The following is a 17,986-nucleotide window of genomic DNA, read 5'->3' on the forward strand; positions in this document are numbered from 1 at the left end:
GTCATAAAATCAGTCTCTTAGTGTTACAACCTACTGGAAAACACTTGGGATGGAGCTTCAGCCTGGGTAACTTGAGCTGAAACCTCAGCATCGCACTTAGATGAATGTTTTCAAAAAGGAACACCCAACTTATGTGAGTTTTCTCTTTTTCCAATGTAATACAAGTGTTAGTATGCCGGGCACATGAATACCATGTAGATTCTTTTAGTGAATTGTAGTTATCAGAAGCACATAGAGAAGGAATGGGTAGAATAAAGTAACATACCAATAAAAGATATTATTCTTTGGAAAACTCAAATTTATCTCTAAAATTATTTCTGAAAGAAATTAAACTGATTTAAATGATTGTATGACAAAACAGTAAATTTTTGGATATATTCAGTGCTTTAATTTTTAACCTATTTTTTTCTGTTTATAACAATGCTTACACAGGCTATTTAAATCCTATTTATCTGTACTAATCACCAAAGCTTTCAGGAGTCATTAAGAATCTGTAAAATAACATGGAATGAATTTCCTAATAACTATTTCCTCTTTTCCCCCAAATCATTTTTCATGATTGGATTTTTTGTGCGTGTGTGAGAGGAAGATTAGCCCTGAGCTAACATCTGTTGCCATTCTTCCTCTTTTTCCTGAGGAAGATTGGCCCTGAGCTAACATCTGTGCCCATCTTCCTCTATTTTATATGTGGGACGCCTGCCACAGCATGGCTTGATAAGTAGTGCATAGGTCCATGCCCAGGATCCAAACCTGCAAACCCCAGGCCACCAAAGTGGAGTGTGCGAACTTAACCACTACACCACCAGGCCGGCCCCCATGATTTGATTTTTGATAGGTGAAAGAGGCCACTTTAACCCATGGATTAAATATGAGTTATTCCTTAAAGGAAGTTATGTACTCATTCTAAAATAGAAAGATTGTTGGGCAGTCTGATTTGGGTTGATTAATGTGTATTTAAGTGTGTGATATCTTGAGCTGATTCTATAACATTCACTTGTATCAAGAATAGAGACTGTGGACTAGAGGTCAACACTTGGGAGTCTAGTCAGAAATCTGGAAAAATAAAGTTAAGCCTGAAAGTTACATGGATGTTGAGGTATATTCCATGAGTTGTTGAAATAGGATGCGTAATTTCAGAACACAGACTCTAAATTGTCTAGCAAACCTTATCTTTTTTGCATTTACGAAAACTTACAGGGTTCCAAGAATCTGACAAGTCATGAAAACAGTATAGCAGGTTACCTATAGATAGTATGATTTTAGTGATTTGTTCTACCTTTGTATGACAGTTATATTTACTTGAGAAACAACTGTTTAGCTGTTTGTTAGTGATTTCCTTTTATTACAATCCACAATTAACATGAGAATCTATTTTCCCAGAGCTTGGGCTCTGAAGTCATACTGCCCAAGTTTAAATCCTGGCTCATCTGCTTATTAACTATATGACCTTGGGGACATTACCTAAGCTCTCTACCTCAGTACCTCCATCTGTGAAATGGAAACAATAATGTACCAGCCGCACAGAGTTATTGTGAAGGTTAAATGAGACCAAAGATGTAAAGTGCTTAAACAATCCCCCACACAAAGCACTCAGTGTTAGCTGCTGCTGCTGTTGCGTAATTGTGAAGAAAGATGTAAGAAAAAGAACTTCAACTAAGTGGTTGTCAAAACGGACGTATTTAAATCTAATTTTAAAGAATCTGTTGTCACTCTTTTGTGACTGGTGTTTTCTGTATGCTTTCACTCTAGGGTTATACAATTCCACTGGACAAGCGTCTGGCTGCTGATGGAAGAGGACTGCAGACAGTTCATATCAATGAAAATTTTGCCAAACTGGCTGAAGCCCTCTACATTGCTGATCGGAGGGTTGGTCTGTTATAATTAAATTGTTAAATGCTCTTGATAATTTGTAAATCCATTCTTGGTCACTTAAGATACTGTTATTTTAGCTGCAGTGCTAAGTACCTAGGGAGGCCCTCACCTGTACTATGTGTGCCAGAGATGGCAGGTGCTAGTTGCAGCTCTATACCTGGTCTCAGCCTTTGTAGATTCGTACACACACCCCACCACTGGCAATCCACCTTCCTCACAACATTCCAGGATAACAGTTCGCTAGGTTGATCCCATTTTGTGAAGATTACCAGCTGCTGGTTTTAGATTTCATAATTTTTCTCTACTTGAAACGTAGATGTCTCCCAAAAGGTCAGTAGCAGGGAGGGCAAACAAACATTCTGATGAATTGAATGCTCCAGAAAATGAGATTTATAGTATTGGCTGTCTATTAATAGTATGGTATTAATATGTGATTTTGAAGTTCACATACGTCATGGTATGTGTTTAGAACATAGAAAAGTATATTTCCTGTATCACAGTGAGCACCCTTACAAAAATTATCTCTTGCAAATGTAGTGTAAGGCTTTATCTTGAGTTGGCTTGATTGATTTTGAAAATAGAACCAGTTCTTGTTACGTTATTGGTATTGAAAATTGTTTTATTGGAATCTTGTTTAATTTTATTTTTTAGATTGTTTCTGAAAAAGCATTAGTGAAACACTGACTTACAAGATTGATTGGGATTACTATAGTTTAAACCACTAAAACATTTCCCAGAGTGAAAAAGCTAAGTTTGTATTGTCTTCCAGGCAAGCTATCTTTTAGTGGACAGGAAGCTTTGTTTTAATCACCAATGACAAATCTGAGTTCTTTAGAACTGCTCTTTTAAGTCAGACTTTAGTCAGGGAGTTAGATGATATCTGTAGTTATTTATCCCCTGATAGCGTCTTATTTAACATCTGACTTTACTAACAGGCTCGTGAAGCTGTGGAAATGCGTGCTCAAGTAGAGAGAAAGATGGCTCAAAAAGAAAAGGAGAAACATGAAGAGAAACTTAGAGAAATGGCCCAGAAAGCCAGAGAGAGAAGAGCTGGGATCAAAACCCATGTGGAAAAAGGTATGACATTCTCATTACTGAATTGAATTTACTTTGTGAACACTATATATCTTATTTTAGAAAATCTCATTTTTTATTGCATACAAAAGTAGTACATATAAAGAAAACGTAGATATTTCAGAAATAATGGAGAAATGAAAGAGTAACTTCTGCCTTATTAAACTGAAGCAGTAGAAAATAAAGAATATATATTTAAATATGGGTCTTCGGTATGGGACTGCACTGGAAATTTTTAAAGTTCTGAGCAATATAGTTTTAAAAATTATATATTACTCAAATGATAGGCTTTTCTTTTATTTTAATTTTCTTGAAACTTAGAAAGAGAAGTGAGATCTCCAACTGAAAAATTCAGCTCCCCAACATGGTAAAATAATGCAGAGTTTTTCTGTCTTGTAAGCTAATATACCTCTAATCATTAAATCTGCTTCCACTCTTTCTTCTCTGGCTTTATTTAGTTGTCTACATTGGTATAATAATTCAATTAGAGTGAGAAGACTAATTCTAATTCAAGAAAATTTTGAAGGTGGTTTTTGTTTCAATAATAAATCCTAGACTAGTCTAGTTATCCATTCATTCAGTTCATACTGAGCACCTACTATGTGCAGGGTACTCTTCTAGACACAAGGTTTTCTGCTAGACAGGTTGGGGAGTGTCGTAGTGACATTCTAACTAGTGTAGACAGACCCCAAAGAGTTAATCGTGTAGTATATTAGAAGGTAATAATCACTAGGGAGAAAATAAAACAGTGAAGGGAGATAAAAGTGCCAGAAGGAGAGAGTGGTCAGAATACACCTCAGTTCTGAGTTGGTAACATTAGCACAAAACCTTGAAGGAAGTAAGCAAGTGAGCCATATGGCTGTCTAGGAGAAGAGCATCCCAGATAGAAGGAACAGGAAGTGCAAGGGCCCTGAGGTGGAAGTATACCTTGTGTGTTCAAGGAAAAGCAGGGAGGCCAGTATGGCTGGGTTGGAGTGCAGAAGTTGAGGAGTAGGAGATGAGGGGTCAGATTTTGCTTGTGGATTAGGTAGAAGTATGAAAGAAAAGGAGTCAAGGATGACTCCAGAACTTATGACCTGAGCAACTGGGAAGGAAGAGTGGCCATTTACTGATATTGGGAAGACTGCAGGGGAAAGAAGTTTAGAAGGGAAAGATTAGGCCTTTAGTTGTGGGTGTGTTAAGTGTAAGATGGAGATGTCAAGCAGGCAATTGGTTATAGGATCTAGAGTTCAAGTGTAGGGAAGTAACTAGGGTTACTAGTTTATTTACCTAGCGGTTATTATGGCAGGCCCCACTCTGAGCTCTTTACGTGTATTACCTTATATAATCGCTATAGCAACCCTATGCAGTGGCTCTATTATCATCACTCTTTTACAGAGGAGGAGACTAAGGCTTAGAGTGGTTAAGTAACCACTCTAAGGTCACATTAACTATGTGACCCCTTAACCCACACAAGGTCACATTGCTAATCTGTCATAGATACAGGATTTGAATCCAGACAGGCTGGCTCCAGAGCTCATACTCTTTACACTATATCCCTCCAGACTGGAGAGGGTGGACAGGATGAAGATAGACATGAACACAATAGATAGAGGTCAAGATGCAGCCAGCCGCTATGGACCACGAGCAAAAGCTTCTGTATTCAGAGTCAGTCTTCGAAAATATAAGGGCAAATGATGCATAATTCTTTTTTCCTGACATTTTATTATGAAGATTTTTTTTTAAAGTTGAAAGAATTGTACAATAAACACCTTTATCTCCACCACTTAGGTTCTACAGTTAACGTTTTTTTTAACAAGTAACATTGCTAAATTTGCTTTATCACTTATCTGCCATCTCCCTGTCCATCTATCAATCCACCTTACTATTTCGATGCATTTCAAAGTAAGTTAAAGACATCAGTACAGTTTACCCCTAAACACTTCAGCTGCGTGCACGATTGTGGAATTCACACGCAAAAATTAAACCAGTACTGTTGGATCTAAAGTACTTGCAAGGTTAAAAGGGCTGAATGTGATGACAAAGAAGTTCATGGAATTTTCTGTCTAAGGTTAAAGAATATTCTCTTGTTCAAAATATTAATGAGTGGGCCGGCCCCGTGGCTTAGCGGTTAAGTGCTCGTGCTCTGCTACTGGCAGCCCGGGTTCGGATCCCAGGTGCGCACCGACGCACCGCTTCTCCGGCCATGCTGAGGCCGCGTCCCACATACAGCAACTAGAAGGATGTGCAACTATGACATACAACTATCTACTGGGGCTTTGGCAGGGGGGAAATAAAGGAGGAGGACTGGCAATAGCTGTTAGCTCAGAGCCGGTCTTCCTCAGCAAAAAGAGGAGGATCAGCACTGATATTAGCTCAGGGCTCATCTTCCTCACAAAAAAAAAGAAATATATATATATATATATAAATGAGTAATATAGTGATGAAGTAATTTTCGACTCTGTCCACACAGAGGATGGAGAGGCACGTGAGAGGGATGAAATCCGGCATGACAGGCGGAAAGAGAGACAGCATGACCGGAACCTTTCCAGGGCAGCTCCTGATAAGAGGTAGGTGCTACTTGAGATAGATACAAATTATGAAGAGTAGCCTTTGTGAACCTTTTAGAGAAGAGGATTAGTTCTCTAAGACCAGTCTTGCTTCTCTCCCTTTCCTCTTTAGTTCGATAACTTAATAAATTCACACTTATTTTCTTGCACCTAATTACTTACTTTGTCTTAGTAGAAGAGTTGACTATCCCTGGAAGTAATCTTTTCTTCCATCACCTAGTAGAGTCAGCTAGAATTGAGAATGATGGGGATATAGAAAAGGGAATTCAGGGCCGGCCCCGTGGCTTAGCGGTTAAGTGCGCGCGCTCCGCTGCTGGCGGCCCGGGTTCGGATCCCGGGCGCACACCAATGCATCACTTCTCCAGCCATGCTGAGGCCGCGTCCCACATACAGCAACTAGAAGGATGTGCAGCTATCTACTGGGGCTTTGGGGGAAAAAATAAATAAATAAAATTATAAAGAAAAAAAAGGGAATTCAGATTATGTTTGTGAAAAGAAAGCGAAAGCAGTGGATAGGACTGTTCTGGTCTGTTCTTTTTCTATTTCAAATAGTGAGATAAGTTTATTATGTGCCTAGTCCTCTAGACGAGAAATAAGCTGCTACACCTTTATTGGGATCCTTTTACATGCAGAGAGCTATACTCAGTACAGTGGGGGAGAAGAGCAGGTTTTGTAAGAAGTGAAAATTGGTCTCTTCTCATGAGTAGTTTCACTTAAAATTCAGAAAGACAGAGCTGTCATATAAAATGACTTGGGAAACTTGACAAAGCACTCTTAATAAGCACAGACTTGTATAGAACAAACCAGATAGACGTATAGGGACTTGGAGTAAAGTAGGGATTGCTGAACTTCGTGGTTCACCAAAGGCTGAGGACTGAAATTGCTGAACAGTTGAGAAAATGCTGTAATACAGGGGCCGAATTCTGAGTGAGGGTTAAATGCAAATATAAAACATTTTCTTTCAAATGAGCAGTTTTCCATGCCCTCATCATCCGATGAGCTGATACAATCCATTTTTTTCAAATCATATCTGAAATATGAAAAAGAAGATTCCTGCTGGTGGTGGTCTTTGTTGTTTTATGGCATATTTCATCTCCCTGGATAAGTGAAGTCATGGAGAAGCAGAAAATCTGAATTTAGAGTTGTGGGTAAATGTGCTGTGTAGAAGAGAGAGGAATGAAGTGTGAAATGTGCAGTTAATGACACTCTTGGTCTGAAATTCCTAAGCTATAAAAATCAAAATGGCTCTGTAGGTAAACTGGGCCCTTAAAACTAGTCAAGTGGCTATGAGAATTGATAACAGAAAAGCTGTAAACTTGTGGTTGGTTAAAAATCAGATTGTCTTTAGAAATCATTTTCAGACCTGAGCTTCTAGTAAAATAAGTGATGACAGTTACTATGGTTTCATTGTAATGTAGATTGCATACATACAGAAACAGCGGGGGAATTAAGTTAATCTGAATATTGAAAATCATACTGAGTAATCCAGTCATTGACATGTTTTCCTCAAAATTCTGGTAGGATAAAATTACTAACCATGGTTAGGTAAAAGAACTGATTCTAGCTTTTGGAAAATGATTCATGTGATACATCTGTTTTGCATCCAGTCCCCTCCAGTCCTCATATAATAATAGCAAATATAAACCATAGCAATTTGATATCTCAGGATGTGTTGTAAGGTGAATGCTTATATTAAAGACTTCCATGTCAAGAATGAGTCTCTTGGCAGTTCTGAAGGCCTAGTTGTAAAACCCTACCTCTTCTAATAATCATGTATCTGAAATGCTGTAAGGGCTGCCAACCCGATTATGCATTATCAGGGAATATATGTTCACAAGATGTGAGCAGGACTTATTCATTTCCTTTGCTTCTGAGATTGGTTCTGTTTAAATTTAAAGATTTTATTTATTCATTTTTTCCCCCCAAAGCCCCAGCAGATAGTTGTATGTCATAGGTTCACATCCTTCTAGTTGCTGTACGTGGGACTCGGCCTCGCGCTGGACGGAGAAGTGGTGCCTCGGGGCGCGCCCGGGATCCAAACCCGGGCCGCCAGCATCAGAGCGCGCGCACTTAACCGCTAAGCCACGGAGCCGGCCCATGTTCTGTTTAAATTTAAATTCAGCTTGTCTGTGAAGAGTGTTCAGTTTAGTGACATTGTATTTCAAAACAGGTCAAAATTGCAGAGAAATGAAAATCGGGATATCAGTGAAGTCATTGCTCTTGGTGTGCCCAATCCTCGGACTTCCAATGAAGTTCAGTACGACCAAAGGCTCTTCAACCAATCCAAGGTACAAGGAGTTTAGAAATAGCATATCTAAGTGTTACTGTGAATACCAATCTCAGGGAAAAGAAAATTAACATATCATAGATTTGGATCAGCATAAGGTATGCTGGCACGATGATAGAAAAAAATTGGAAGTTGTGTTGTAACTTTAGAGACAAGATGAAACAGTTCTGATTTTGACCTCTTAAAGTTGGCTAAGATTTGAGACATTAGTAGAAAATGAAAGAAATTAGGTGGTAAAACTTGATTCTGGTACGTCAGTATTTTATTTCTAAAATAGAGCTAGTGTCCTACAAACATAGTTTTTAATGCTGTAGAAACACGTAAACTTGGGATCCTTTAAAAAATGAAGCTGTAAAATTAAAGTACTAGACTAGTTGTCATTAACTAGTTAGAACATGTTAGGCTTAAAGAAGTACCTTTGTGTTTTAATTCACCCAACATTGATTATTTACTGTGCATAAGTCAGTGAGATCAAAGATAGATGTGCCTTTGCCTTCAAGGAACCCTCAGGTGTACTGGAAAAGACAGATTATGTACATCAATAGAGACAAGGCAGACTGTGGTAAGAATATAGAAGTATAAAGTTCTACTGGGATATAGTGGGGAAAAGTTAATTATGACTTGGAGGTTTTAGGAAGATTTGAAGGTAGCATTTGAGTAAGCTTTTCTAGTTAATAAGTTGAGTGCTTTTTATATTCCTGGCATTGTTCTAAATCTTGTACTATCTCACTTACTCCTTACAAAAACCCTATAAAGTCGTACTATTATTACCTCTGTTTACAAATGAGGCAACTGAGACACATAGAGTTTTAGCCAGTAACTGATGGAACTAAGATTTAAACAGGCTGTCTTGCTTCCAAAGCTTGTGTTCTTAAACACTGAGCAGAGGGGGTTAGGGATGAAAGTACCACATCAGTAAATATTTATAAGACAATCACCTCTTTCAAGCTTAAGTTTAAATCATTTAAAAACTGTGGTGAAAATTTTTCTGAAAAGGCATTAACCCTGTGTTAATGAACCATCCAAATAAATGAGACTAGTTTGTTGCTTGTTGACTCAAGATTTTCATTGAGAGCCTTATCTCATGCTGTAATAGTGATGTTCTCAGGCAGTTAAGGAGTATAACAGTATTACTCTAAATGGCATCAGGTAAATGCTTTACAATTCTTTCATCTTTTTGTCACTACACAAATTGAAATTGTCGAGTACCTGCTTATACTAGTATCCAACTTTAATGACTACTTCACTAGTCAAACATTAATGAGTACCTTATTTAATCTAAAAAGGTTTATGGGCCTTGGTTTTAATGATTTTTAATTTGCAGTACAGATTGTTGAAAATGTGAGCTATAAATGAGCAAAGGTTTATTCTTCACATGAATATAATCAAATTCAACTTTTAATAATAATACATATTTATTTAATGTCATCTATTTTTCCACAGGGTATGGACAGTGGTTTTGCAGGTGGAGAAGATGAAATTTACAATGTTTATGATCAAGCCTGGAGAGGTGGTAAAGATATGGCCCAGAATATTTACAGGCCCAGTAAAAATCTGGACAAGGACATGTATGGTGATGACCTAGAAGCCAGAATAAAGACCAACAGGTACCAAGGCAGACAGCTCAGTTGTAATGTTTTCACCAGTGAAAACAAAGTAGTTCATAGTCCCTTCTCTTTTTCCCTAGGTTTGTTCCCGATAAGGAGTTTTCTGGTTCAGACCGTAGGCAAAGAGGCCGAGAAGGACCAGTTCAGTTTGAGGAAGATCCTTTTGGTTTGGACAAGTTTTTGGAAGAAGCCAAACAGCACGGTGGCTCTAAAAGACCCTCAGATAGCAGCCGCCCCAAGGAACATGAGCATGAAGGCAAGAAGAGGAGGAAGGAGTAGATACACCTCTCTTCCAAGTGAATGAACTATTATCCATGACCCTAATGATGCAAGTCATTGGGGGAACACATTTTGTAAATGGCCAGGATAAAAACCAAATCTGGGTGTCAGACCCCAGCACTACTTTTTATTACGGGAGAAAGGGGGGATCGAAAATTCTACTTTAAACTATTTAGTTTTTTTAAAGAGTGGGTTGTGTTTGTGCTTCTCCCACCTTTTGGCATTTATAGACCATACTGCCCCACACATGAAACTAAGACCACTTCCTTTTGTGTGACATTAGTACTTTGGGGTTAATATTTTGTGTAAGAACAACTGCTTCTGAATAAAGTTACCCCAACCACAGTGAGAAGGATTTTCACATATTGGAACAGTCCAGTCAAATGATGTTTGCCCCTGTTGTGCTCTGTTTTAATTTGGAGTGGGGAAAGTAAGCTCTTGCTTGGTGCAACTGTTTGTTGTTTCAAATAAAAACATTTAGACAAAATTTTCAGTTTTGTTTACTTTATTTAAATAGGCAGTAATAGTCTCAAAAATCTTTCTCTTCATCAGATGTTTGATCCCCTTGCAAAACTTTTGGTCTTTGAGCTTGAACATGGAGCTGAAAAAAAATCAAATAAGCACTGTAAGGAAAGGCAGTATCTGCAAAAACATTAAAACTGAAAATTGCCACTTTTATTAGGGATAAGTCAATAAGTCAAGAGGATGTTATTTGTTCCTTGTTCTTAAGACTCCCTGCACTTCAATGAAAAATTGTAAATCAGGGGCTGGCCCAAGTTCACAGGTTCAGATCCTGGGCACAGACCTACACCACTCATCAGCCATGCTGTGGTGGCATCCCACATACAAAGTAGAGGAAGACAGGGCACAGATGTTAGCTCAGGACTAATCTTCCTCAAGCAAAAAAAGAGGAGGATTGGCAACAGATGTTAGTTTACAGCAAATCTTCCTCAGGAAAAAAAAAAAAAAAAATTCTACATCAGTTTGACCCAAGGTCACATAGTGAATAGAAAAGCCAGGATTTCAACCCCAGTCTGCCTGACTTGTAACTAGATTGCTGTTTCCACTGTTCCATGTTGCACATACCTTGCTAACCATTAAAGGGTCCTCCTGTACTTCCCTCCCTAGACCTTTTAGAACTGGGCACTCTACCACTACCACCATTCTTTAACAAACATTAAGACAGCTTAAGTTAACAAATCTCACAAAGTCCCCATCATTCCACAGTTCTGACTTATTTAGTTGATATACAGAAAGCTCATTCGGGAGAGAAAATAATTTACCTTTACTCCATCAATAACATGATTTTCCTGTTGTAATGCATTATGAAGTTCTTCTTCTGAAGAAAATTGAATCCAACCCATACCTCTGTGAAAGCCGGTCTCTTTGTCCTAAAAATTCAAAATTTAGGAAAAGATTAATCATGAACTTGAGAAAGTTTCCATGAGCTCCAAATCAAATTACCAACTTTTTCATCTGCCAAAATGGGATAATAGACAATAAGTGTCAAGAACCTTGCGTTAATATGTATTCACCCTCCTAGTTACCGAAGTCTTAATTCCTGTGTTCACATTCTGCTTTTCTGCTGCCATTGGACAAGTAAAGTATGGGTAATGAGCTTTCTGTGTCATTCTCAATACAAACCACACTAACAGCAATAGTGAAGGGAAACTGATCATATAAAGAAGTACTCTTCCTGTTCCTAACTTCCTCACTTCTAGAAACTAGAAATTTAAGCCTCAGAACCTAATTGCATTTCTGGTAATTTCTGAAACCAATCACCTGCAGTACCACCACTACCATCATCAATGCTTCTAATGAAAAATAGGGGGAAAAAATTATTTACCTCATTCCAGGCTTCCAATTTTGCTACTTCCCCTTGTGCAAAAGGCAGAGTGCTTCTCACTCAACCTATACATCAGCACACATGGAAAAGAGATCCTAGTGTGATTGGACACACCCTGCCCCTCCCCCACCAGCCCAACTATGTAAACAACAGATCCCAAGATGTCTGTCCACTCACTGTACATCATCATCAGTCTTGTTACAAAGTTATGTTGTGTTCTGCCCAAAAACCAAATTCTTAGAAATTGCCCCCATACTTCAAAGGTAACTTTGTAAATATTAGTCTAGAAGACAGGAACAGTTTCTGGTAAGGTCCCAGTGATTCACTCCTTACCTCAGATCAGACAATTTCTAGAGCACACTCCTCTACCTCATTTCCATAAGTAAAGGCCTTAAAAATTTTATGTTTGTTAAAACTTAGATACTACGTATCTAAGATAGAAACCTGAATTTCTAACTTGAGTACAATGAATTTGTTAACTAGAAACTAATCTTTTCCTGCTACATTTTATTTAGTTTTACCAAGAATCAAAGCCTTCTTTTGTTTAAATCTAAGATCTGTTAACTCCCGGTCCTAAATTATTTTCTTTACATTTTTAAGATGCAAATGGCAACCAAGAAATATCTGTTACTTTTTTTTTGGAGAAACTTTATTTTTAAATGCTCTTCAGGGGGCAGCCTGGTGGTGTAGTGCTTAAGTTCACATGCTCTGCTTCGGCAGCCCAGGGTTCGCAGATTTGGATCCCGGGCACAGACCTACACACTGCTCCTCAAGCCATGCTGTGGCAGCGTCTCACATACAAAATAGAGGAAGACTGGCAACAGATGTTACCTCAGGGCCAATCTTCCTCACCCAAAAAGGAAAAAAAAAAAAAGGGAAAAAAAAGCTCTTCAATAAATACAAATTTCATACTCATAAAATTGCAGTTTTTAAGCTTATAGAAAGATTTTCATGTCTGTAATACACGTGCCTCATTCTTTTAATCAACTGTATAAAATTCCATTGTAACCATGAATTAATATCTATCTAATCAATCCCACTGATGAACACTTAGGTTCTTTCCAGTTATATTATTAAACAATGCTGCTTTGAACATTCTTGACCACACATTTCTGTAGAATAAATTCCCAGAAATGGAATTGCTGGATCAAAGCAAATACAAATTCTTAATTTTGATAGACTTTGCCAAACTACCCTTCAGAAATGAAGGTACCAGTTAAACTTCTCAATGATTTCAGTGCCCATTTTCCTATACCTTCACTAGCACTAGATATAAGTAATCTGTTAGATCTTTGGAAGGCAAGTAACATTAAATCAAGAGTTAAGAGTTTGAATTACTTTAAGTTTATATTTTACCACAGCCTTTTCAGTGCCATGAGGAAAAAAGGGGTGGTTTTAGTGAAGCCTGTGTAAACTCTATGCGTATTCACATCACATCCCCAAAAAACCCAGTAATTCTAGAAAGCCCACAGAAAAATATAGCTCAGGATAAAGTAGAACAAATTTATAGACTGATTTCTAAACCTTCATGAGAAAGAAAAGAAAATATAACAAATATAAAAACACACACAAAAAAAATGGCACTCAATGAGGATAAAGAGTAACATATTCTCTGCCGCTTAGTTTGAGAAAGTTATCCTCTACTATCTCAAGTCCTAATGATACTGTAGTAGGCAGAAGAATTGCAAAATGGCCCCATGATCTCGTGTCCCACCATGTTACCCCCTGTATAATCCCCTCCCCTCGAGTGTGGACAGGAACTGTGAAACGCTTCTAACCAAAAGAACAGGACAAAAGTGATGGGATGTTGCTCCCTTGATCAGGTTATATGGCAAGGGTGATGGAGTGTCACTGCCATGACTAAGTTATAAGACTGTCTCAGCAGCCTAGAGAAAGAAACTCCCTTGCTCATTTTGAAGAACTAAGCCACCACATCGAGGAGCCTACAGAGAAGCCAGGTAACAAGGAACTGCAGGCAGTCCCTAGGAGCTGAGAGCAGCCTCCAGCTGAAAGCCAGCAAGAAAACAGATAGATACCTCAGTTCTACAATTGAAAGATGAATTCTCCAACAACCTGACGGAGCTTGGAAATCAGTCTTTCCCAGTTGAGCCTCTGATAAGACCACAGGCCCAGCTGACACCTGGATTGCTGCAATCGTGAGACCCTGAGCAGAAGACCCAGCACGGCTCTGCCCAGACTCCTGATTTGCAGAAACTGTGAGATAATATAAGTGTGTTGTTTGAGCCATTAAGATTGCAGTAATTTGTTATGCAACAATAAAAAACTAACACAAATACCTAGGGATAAAGTTTTTTTACTTTTTAATCAGTATCACCCATAAATTTTTTTTTTTTTTTTTTTTTTTTGGTGAGGAAGATTAGCTCTGAGCTAACATCTGCTGCCAATCCTCCTCCAATATCACCCATAATTTTATCAATAAAGACTCTGGGGGGCTGGCCCAGTGGTGCAGCAGTTAAGTGCACGCTCTGCTGCGGTGGCCTGGGGTTCGCAGGGTCAGATCCCAGGCATGCACCGACGCACCGCTGGTTAAGCCATGCTGTGGCAGCATCCCATGTAAAGCAGAGGATAGGCACGGATGTTAGCCCAGGGCCAATCTTCCTCAAGAAAAAAGGGGAGGATTGGCATTGGATGTTAGCTTAGGGCTAGTCCTCCTCACAAAACAATAAATAAATAAAATAAAAATTAAAAAAAAAAATAAAGACTCTGAACAGCTTCACTCCATTAGAAATTCATGAGCTGATATGCTTTGACAAAAAATCAAGAATTAGAGGATAGGGGTCGGCCCCGTGGCTTAGCAGTTAGGTGTGCGTGCTCCGCTGCTGGCGGCCCGGGTTCGGATCCAGGGCGCACACCGACGCACCGCTTCTCCGGCCATGCTGAGGCCAAGTCCGACATACAGCAACTAGAAGGATGTGCAGCTATGACATACAACTATCTACTGGGGCTTTGGGGGAAAAAAATTAATTAATTAATTAAATTATAAAAAAAAAAGAATTAGAGGATAACATTAATATGTTTTTTTTAAAAGATAATACTCACAAAAGGTACAGTGCACTTTCGTACATGGCCAAATTGTGCAAAGTGTTCTCTCAGCTCACCTGTATAGAAGAAAACATATTAAAAGTAGTTAATGTATTTTATATCCTCCATCCTAGACTGTAGATAGAAACAAACAAAAACAGGTCCTAGGGTCCCCAAACTTTTTGTGAACCAGGAGCTACTTTGCATTTCCTCAAAGCCTTAAGATTTAGGAATCAGCTATGATATTGACTATAAAGCTGTAACGTACTAGATTTGAGGATGTGATGGGGTGAAGAACAGGCAGATAAATTGCTGAATTGACTGTAGTCTTAATCCCCAGCAAACACTGAGTGTCTTCATCATACCAGATACTGTGCTAGGTGCATGGATTATAGTCCCTGTGAGAAGGTCACAGTAGACAAACAATTACAGTACAGTGTGTTGCTAGCAATATTGATTTCCACATAAAATCTCAATTTGCCTTTTATAATTTAAAGTTTACTAGATTAAATAGTTAGTACTCTTAAAATTTGTTGAGTTGACCCTACCTACCCTTCCTGCCTTATTTCCCATTGCTGGCCCACAGTTTCTCTCTAGTATAGCAAATAAAATTCTATGTATCTGTCCTATGGATTCCCATCTTTGCATGTCATTCTTTCCCTTTGATATGTCAGTAATCCTATCTCCTCCTAAGTTGTAACTATCCTTCAAGACCCAGGCCAAATACCACCACTGAATATTATTTTATTGGGCTCCTACTGCAATACAAGACAACGTATTAGCCCTGTGAGGCCTCAAAGATGAACAGTGGATAATCTTAAAGATAAAAACTACAATATCTCTTTCTCTCCTGAACTACAGTGCTTGTACTTTTGCTGATTTACATTTCCAATTACCTGCTCATTTCCCCTAGTTCATCTAAACCACACTGGTTCAACAATTGCCTATATTTGTGGTTAAGTCTCCTCACCCCCACCAATACCCTGTAAGCTCCCTGAATGTTGAGTCCACAATGTCCACAGTGATTGACACACAGGACAATATTTGCTGACTGAATACATAAATGTCTAGTAATCCTTCAACAATACACAGGGACGAAATTTCTGAAGAGCTCTACTAGTTGGTCAAACCAGTCAGCAAGATCAGGATCTCACAGAACACATTACTGGAGGATAAACAAAATAGTGTTAAATATACATGTTTTAAACCAGGTATTAAAAGTTCTGGGGTTCTCATGCTGTGCTTCAGTGGCCCAGGGTTCACAGGTCCGGATCCCAGGCGCGGACAGACGCACCACTTATCAAGCCATGCTGTGGCGGAGTCCCATATAAAGTAGAGGAAGATGGCCACAGATGTTAGCCCAGGGCCAATCTTCCTCAGCAAAAAGAGGAAGATTGGCAACAGATGCTAGCTCAGGGCTAATCCTCCTCACAAAAAAGAAAAAAGTTCTGGGGCCAGCCTGGTGGCACAGTGGTTAAGTTTGCACGCTCTAGTTTGGCAGACCGGGGTTTGCAGCTTTGGATCCCGGGCACAGACCTACCAACACCACTGATCAAGCCATGCTGTGGCAGCGACCCACATGGATAATAGAGGAAGACTGGCACAGATGTTAGCTCAGGGACAATCTTCCTGAAGCAAATGGGGGAAGTTGGGCAACAGATGTTAGCTCAGGGCCAATCTTCCTCACCAAAAAAAAAAGAGAGAGAGCAGAAATTAATAAAATATAAAAATAAAACCATAATTAAAAAGTTCTAGAAAACATTCACTTCCAAAACAAATGAGCTCTGGAAGGTAACCCTTTTCCCAAATTACCTAAAACTGTTGCGGAAAAACAGCTGCCAGCACCAAGAACAATGCCTACCACATAACAGATACTCCTTAAATATTTGCAGAATGAACGAATGAACTGAGAGGGATTGTTTCAAAGTTGTATGTTATACAGACTCTTCAATGGTTTTAAACTAGCCCATTATAGTCTGGAAACTGGCATCTGCAACATGCTGATGAAACCCCTCAGCCTTTCCACCAAGTTTCACAGAGCCTAAGCAAGACATTTTACTGGGCTTGGTCTTCACCCAGCACATACTGAGGTGGGGCACAAACCGACTATTTCCCATTCTACTACTCACACCTAGGCCACAAAAAGAGGAGCGTAATCCCCGTTCCATTCTTTGGTTTAAGCGAGCTGACTTGATACGTGAATATCTACAAAGGTGACTGGAGATTTTTAAATTTTGGTAAGCAAATGTAAACACCTTATCTCAAAACTGCAGCTGAGAAAAATCAATGTTGGAGATTTCAGTGCTGATTACTCCCAACCCTCTCTCTCCAGCCTAGGCCTCTCCCATGATCTTCAGTTTGGTAATCATGAAAACCACTCTCATTTATTGAGCACTTATTCTTGTATCTAGCACAAGTCTAAGCAGTTTACATATAAACTCATTTAATCCAATCAACAATCCTGTGACGAAGGCACTATTAACTCCATTTTATTTCTTTCCATAAGAAACTGACGCACAGCAGTGAGCCTTTTCCCCAAATTATCTTCCTTTAGTCAGGTTACACAACTATGAAGTGGCGAGCGGGAATTCTAAACCAAGTAGTATGGCTTCAGAGAGCACTTCTCGATCAATGATACACAACCTCCTCTGCCCAACTGCCTGACAGAGAACTCACAGGTTTCTCCAACTCAATACATTTAAACTTGACTCCTCATCTTCTTTCGACCTGCTTCTCCTACATTCTAACCGCAAAACCCACCAATACTAAAAACCTGGAAGTCATTCCTCCCTTTCCCTCATTCCCTACTCTTCCCCCATTCAAGTCATCACGAAAAGCTGTCGACTTTGTTCTGCTAACATTAAGTGGACCTGATCGCTCTTCTATCATTAACCTAGTTCAGGTCCTCATCTTTCAACTAAATTGCTTAAATTGCTTTTCGTTCGTCTCCTCGTCTCCAATCCTGCCACTTTGAGTCCATTCTCCACCCTGCAATCAAAATAATCTCATCTATATCGTAAATCTTAAAGTTTCCAAGTAATAGACCTTTCCACCAAATCATTCCAAAAGGCAGGAACCCGTGAATACGTACCCCAAAAGCTCAAGGGGTATGCCTAAATGATTAACACAAACAAAATTTCTGCTCACTGGCTTGCTCAGGAAAACTCAATCTCCTAATCAGCCACCACGTTGATTTAACTGCTCCGCAGAGAGGAGAGCTTTTGAGGATCGCTTGGACCTAAAAATTCCGCCCCTACTACATCTCCATCACTCACTCGAGGCCGCGGTCCAGGGAATTTTTCTGACAAAAGCAACGGGCCGACCAATACTCGTACGAAGCGCCACAGTGCCCCTCACTGCCGAAGCCGCCATCTTTAGATTGAGGGACCTCTGTGACCTGTGTCGCGACCCCGGAAGAACCTGCTGATCC

The 17,986-nt window shown here is 39.3% G+C and overlaps 2 protein-coding genes across 3 annotated transcripts in view; one reads left to right on the forward strand and one right to left on the reverse strand.

The window, feature by feature from the left end:
• SNW1 (SNW domain containing 1) overlaps positions 1–10,155 on the forward strand; it is a 25,574-nt gene extending 15,419 nt beyond the window's left edge. Inside the window, exons 9-14 of one of the 2 annotated variants that reach the window (XM_004426410.3) lie at positions 1,750–1,866; positions 2,808–2,949; positions 5,399–5,495; positions 7,666–7,783; positions 9,226–9,389; positions 9,470–10,155. In XM_004426410.3, coding sequence (XP_004426467.1) covers positions 1,750–1,866; positions 2,808–2,949; positions 5,399–5,495; positions 7,666–7,783; positions 9,226–9,389; positions 9,470–9,668 — 837 coding nt within the window. In that variant the 3' untranslated portion in view covers positions 9,669–10,155. Of the gene's footprint in view, positions 1–1,749; positions 1,867–2,807; positions 2,950–5,398; positions 5,496–7,665; positions 7,784–9,225 lie in introns of both variants that reach the window. The other variant, XM_087448116.1, reaches the window with a different exon arrangement.
• Positions 10,156–17,966, reverse strand: SLIRP (SRA stem-loop interacting RNA binding protein). The gene is made up of 4 exons (XM_004426408.3): positions 17,832–17,966; positions 14,575–14,633; positions 10,952–11,059; positions 10,156–10,269 (listed from the first exon to the last, which is right to left on the reverse strand). Exons 1-4 carry the CDS (start codon positions 17,926–17,928, stop codon positions 10,198–10,200), a joined length of 336 nt encoding a protein of 111 aa, XP_004426465.1. The 5' UTR covers positions 17,929–17,966; the 3' UTR covers positions 10,156–10,197.
• Positions 17,967–17,986: the final 20 nt, after the last annotated feature.

Source organism: Ceratotherium simum, chromosome 24 (genome assembly GCF_057802395.1).
Source record: "Ceratotherium simum simum isolate JZ-2026a chromosome 24, ASM5780239v1, whole genome shotgun sequence".
NCBI classification, from domain to species: domain Eukaryota; kingdom Metazoa; phylum Chordata; class Mammalia; order Perissodactyla; family Rhinocerotidae; genus Ceratotherium; species Ceratotherium simum.

Coding starts and splice junctions, on each gene's coding strand:
- SLIRP (XM_004426408.3), bottom strand. CDS start 17,928: ATGGCGGCTTCGGCAGTGAGGGGCACTGTGGCGCTTCGTACGAGTATT. Junction 11,060..14,574: donor GAAAGTGCACTGTACCTTTT/GTGAGTATTATC, acceptor TTGAATTTTTAG/GACAAAGAGACCGGCTTTCA. Junction 10,270..10,951: donor ATGTTATTGATGGAGTAAAG/GTAAATTATTTT, acceptor ATTTTTTTTCAG/CTCCATGTTCAAGCTCAAAG.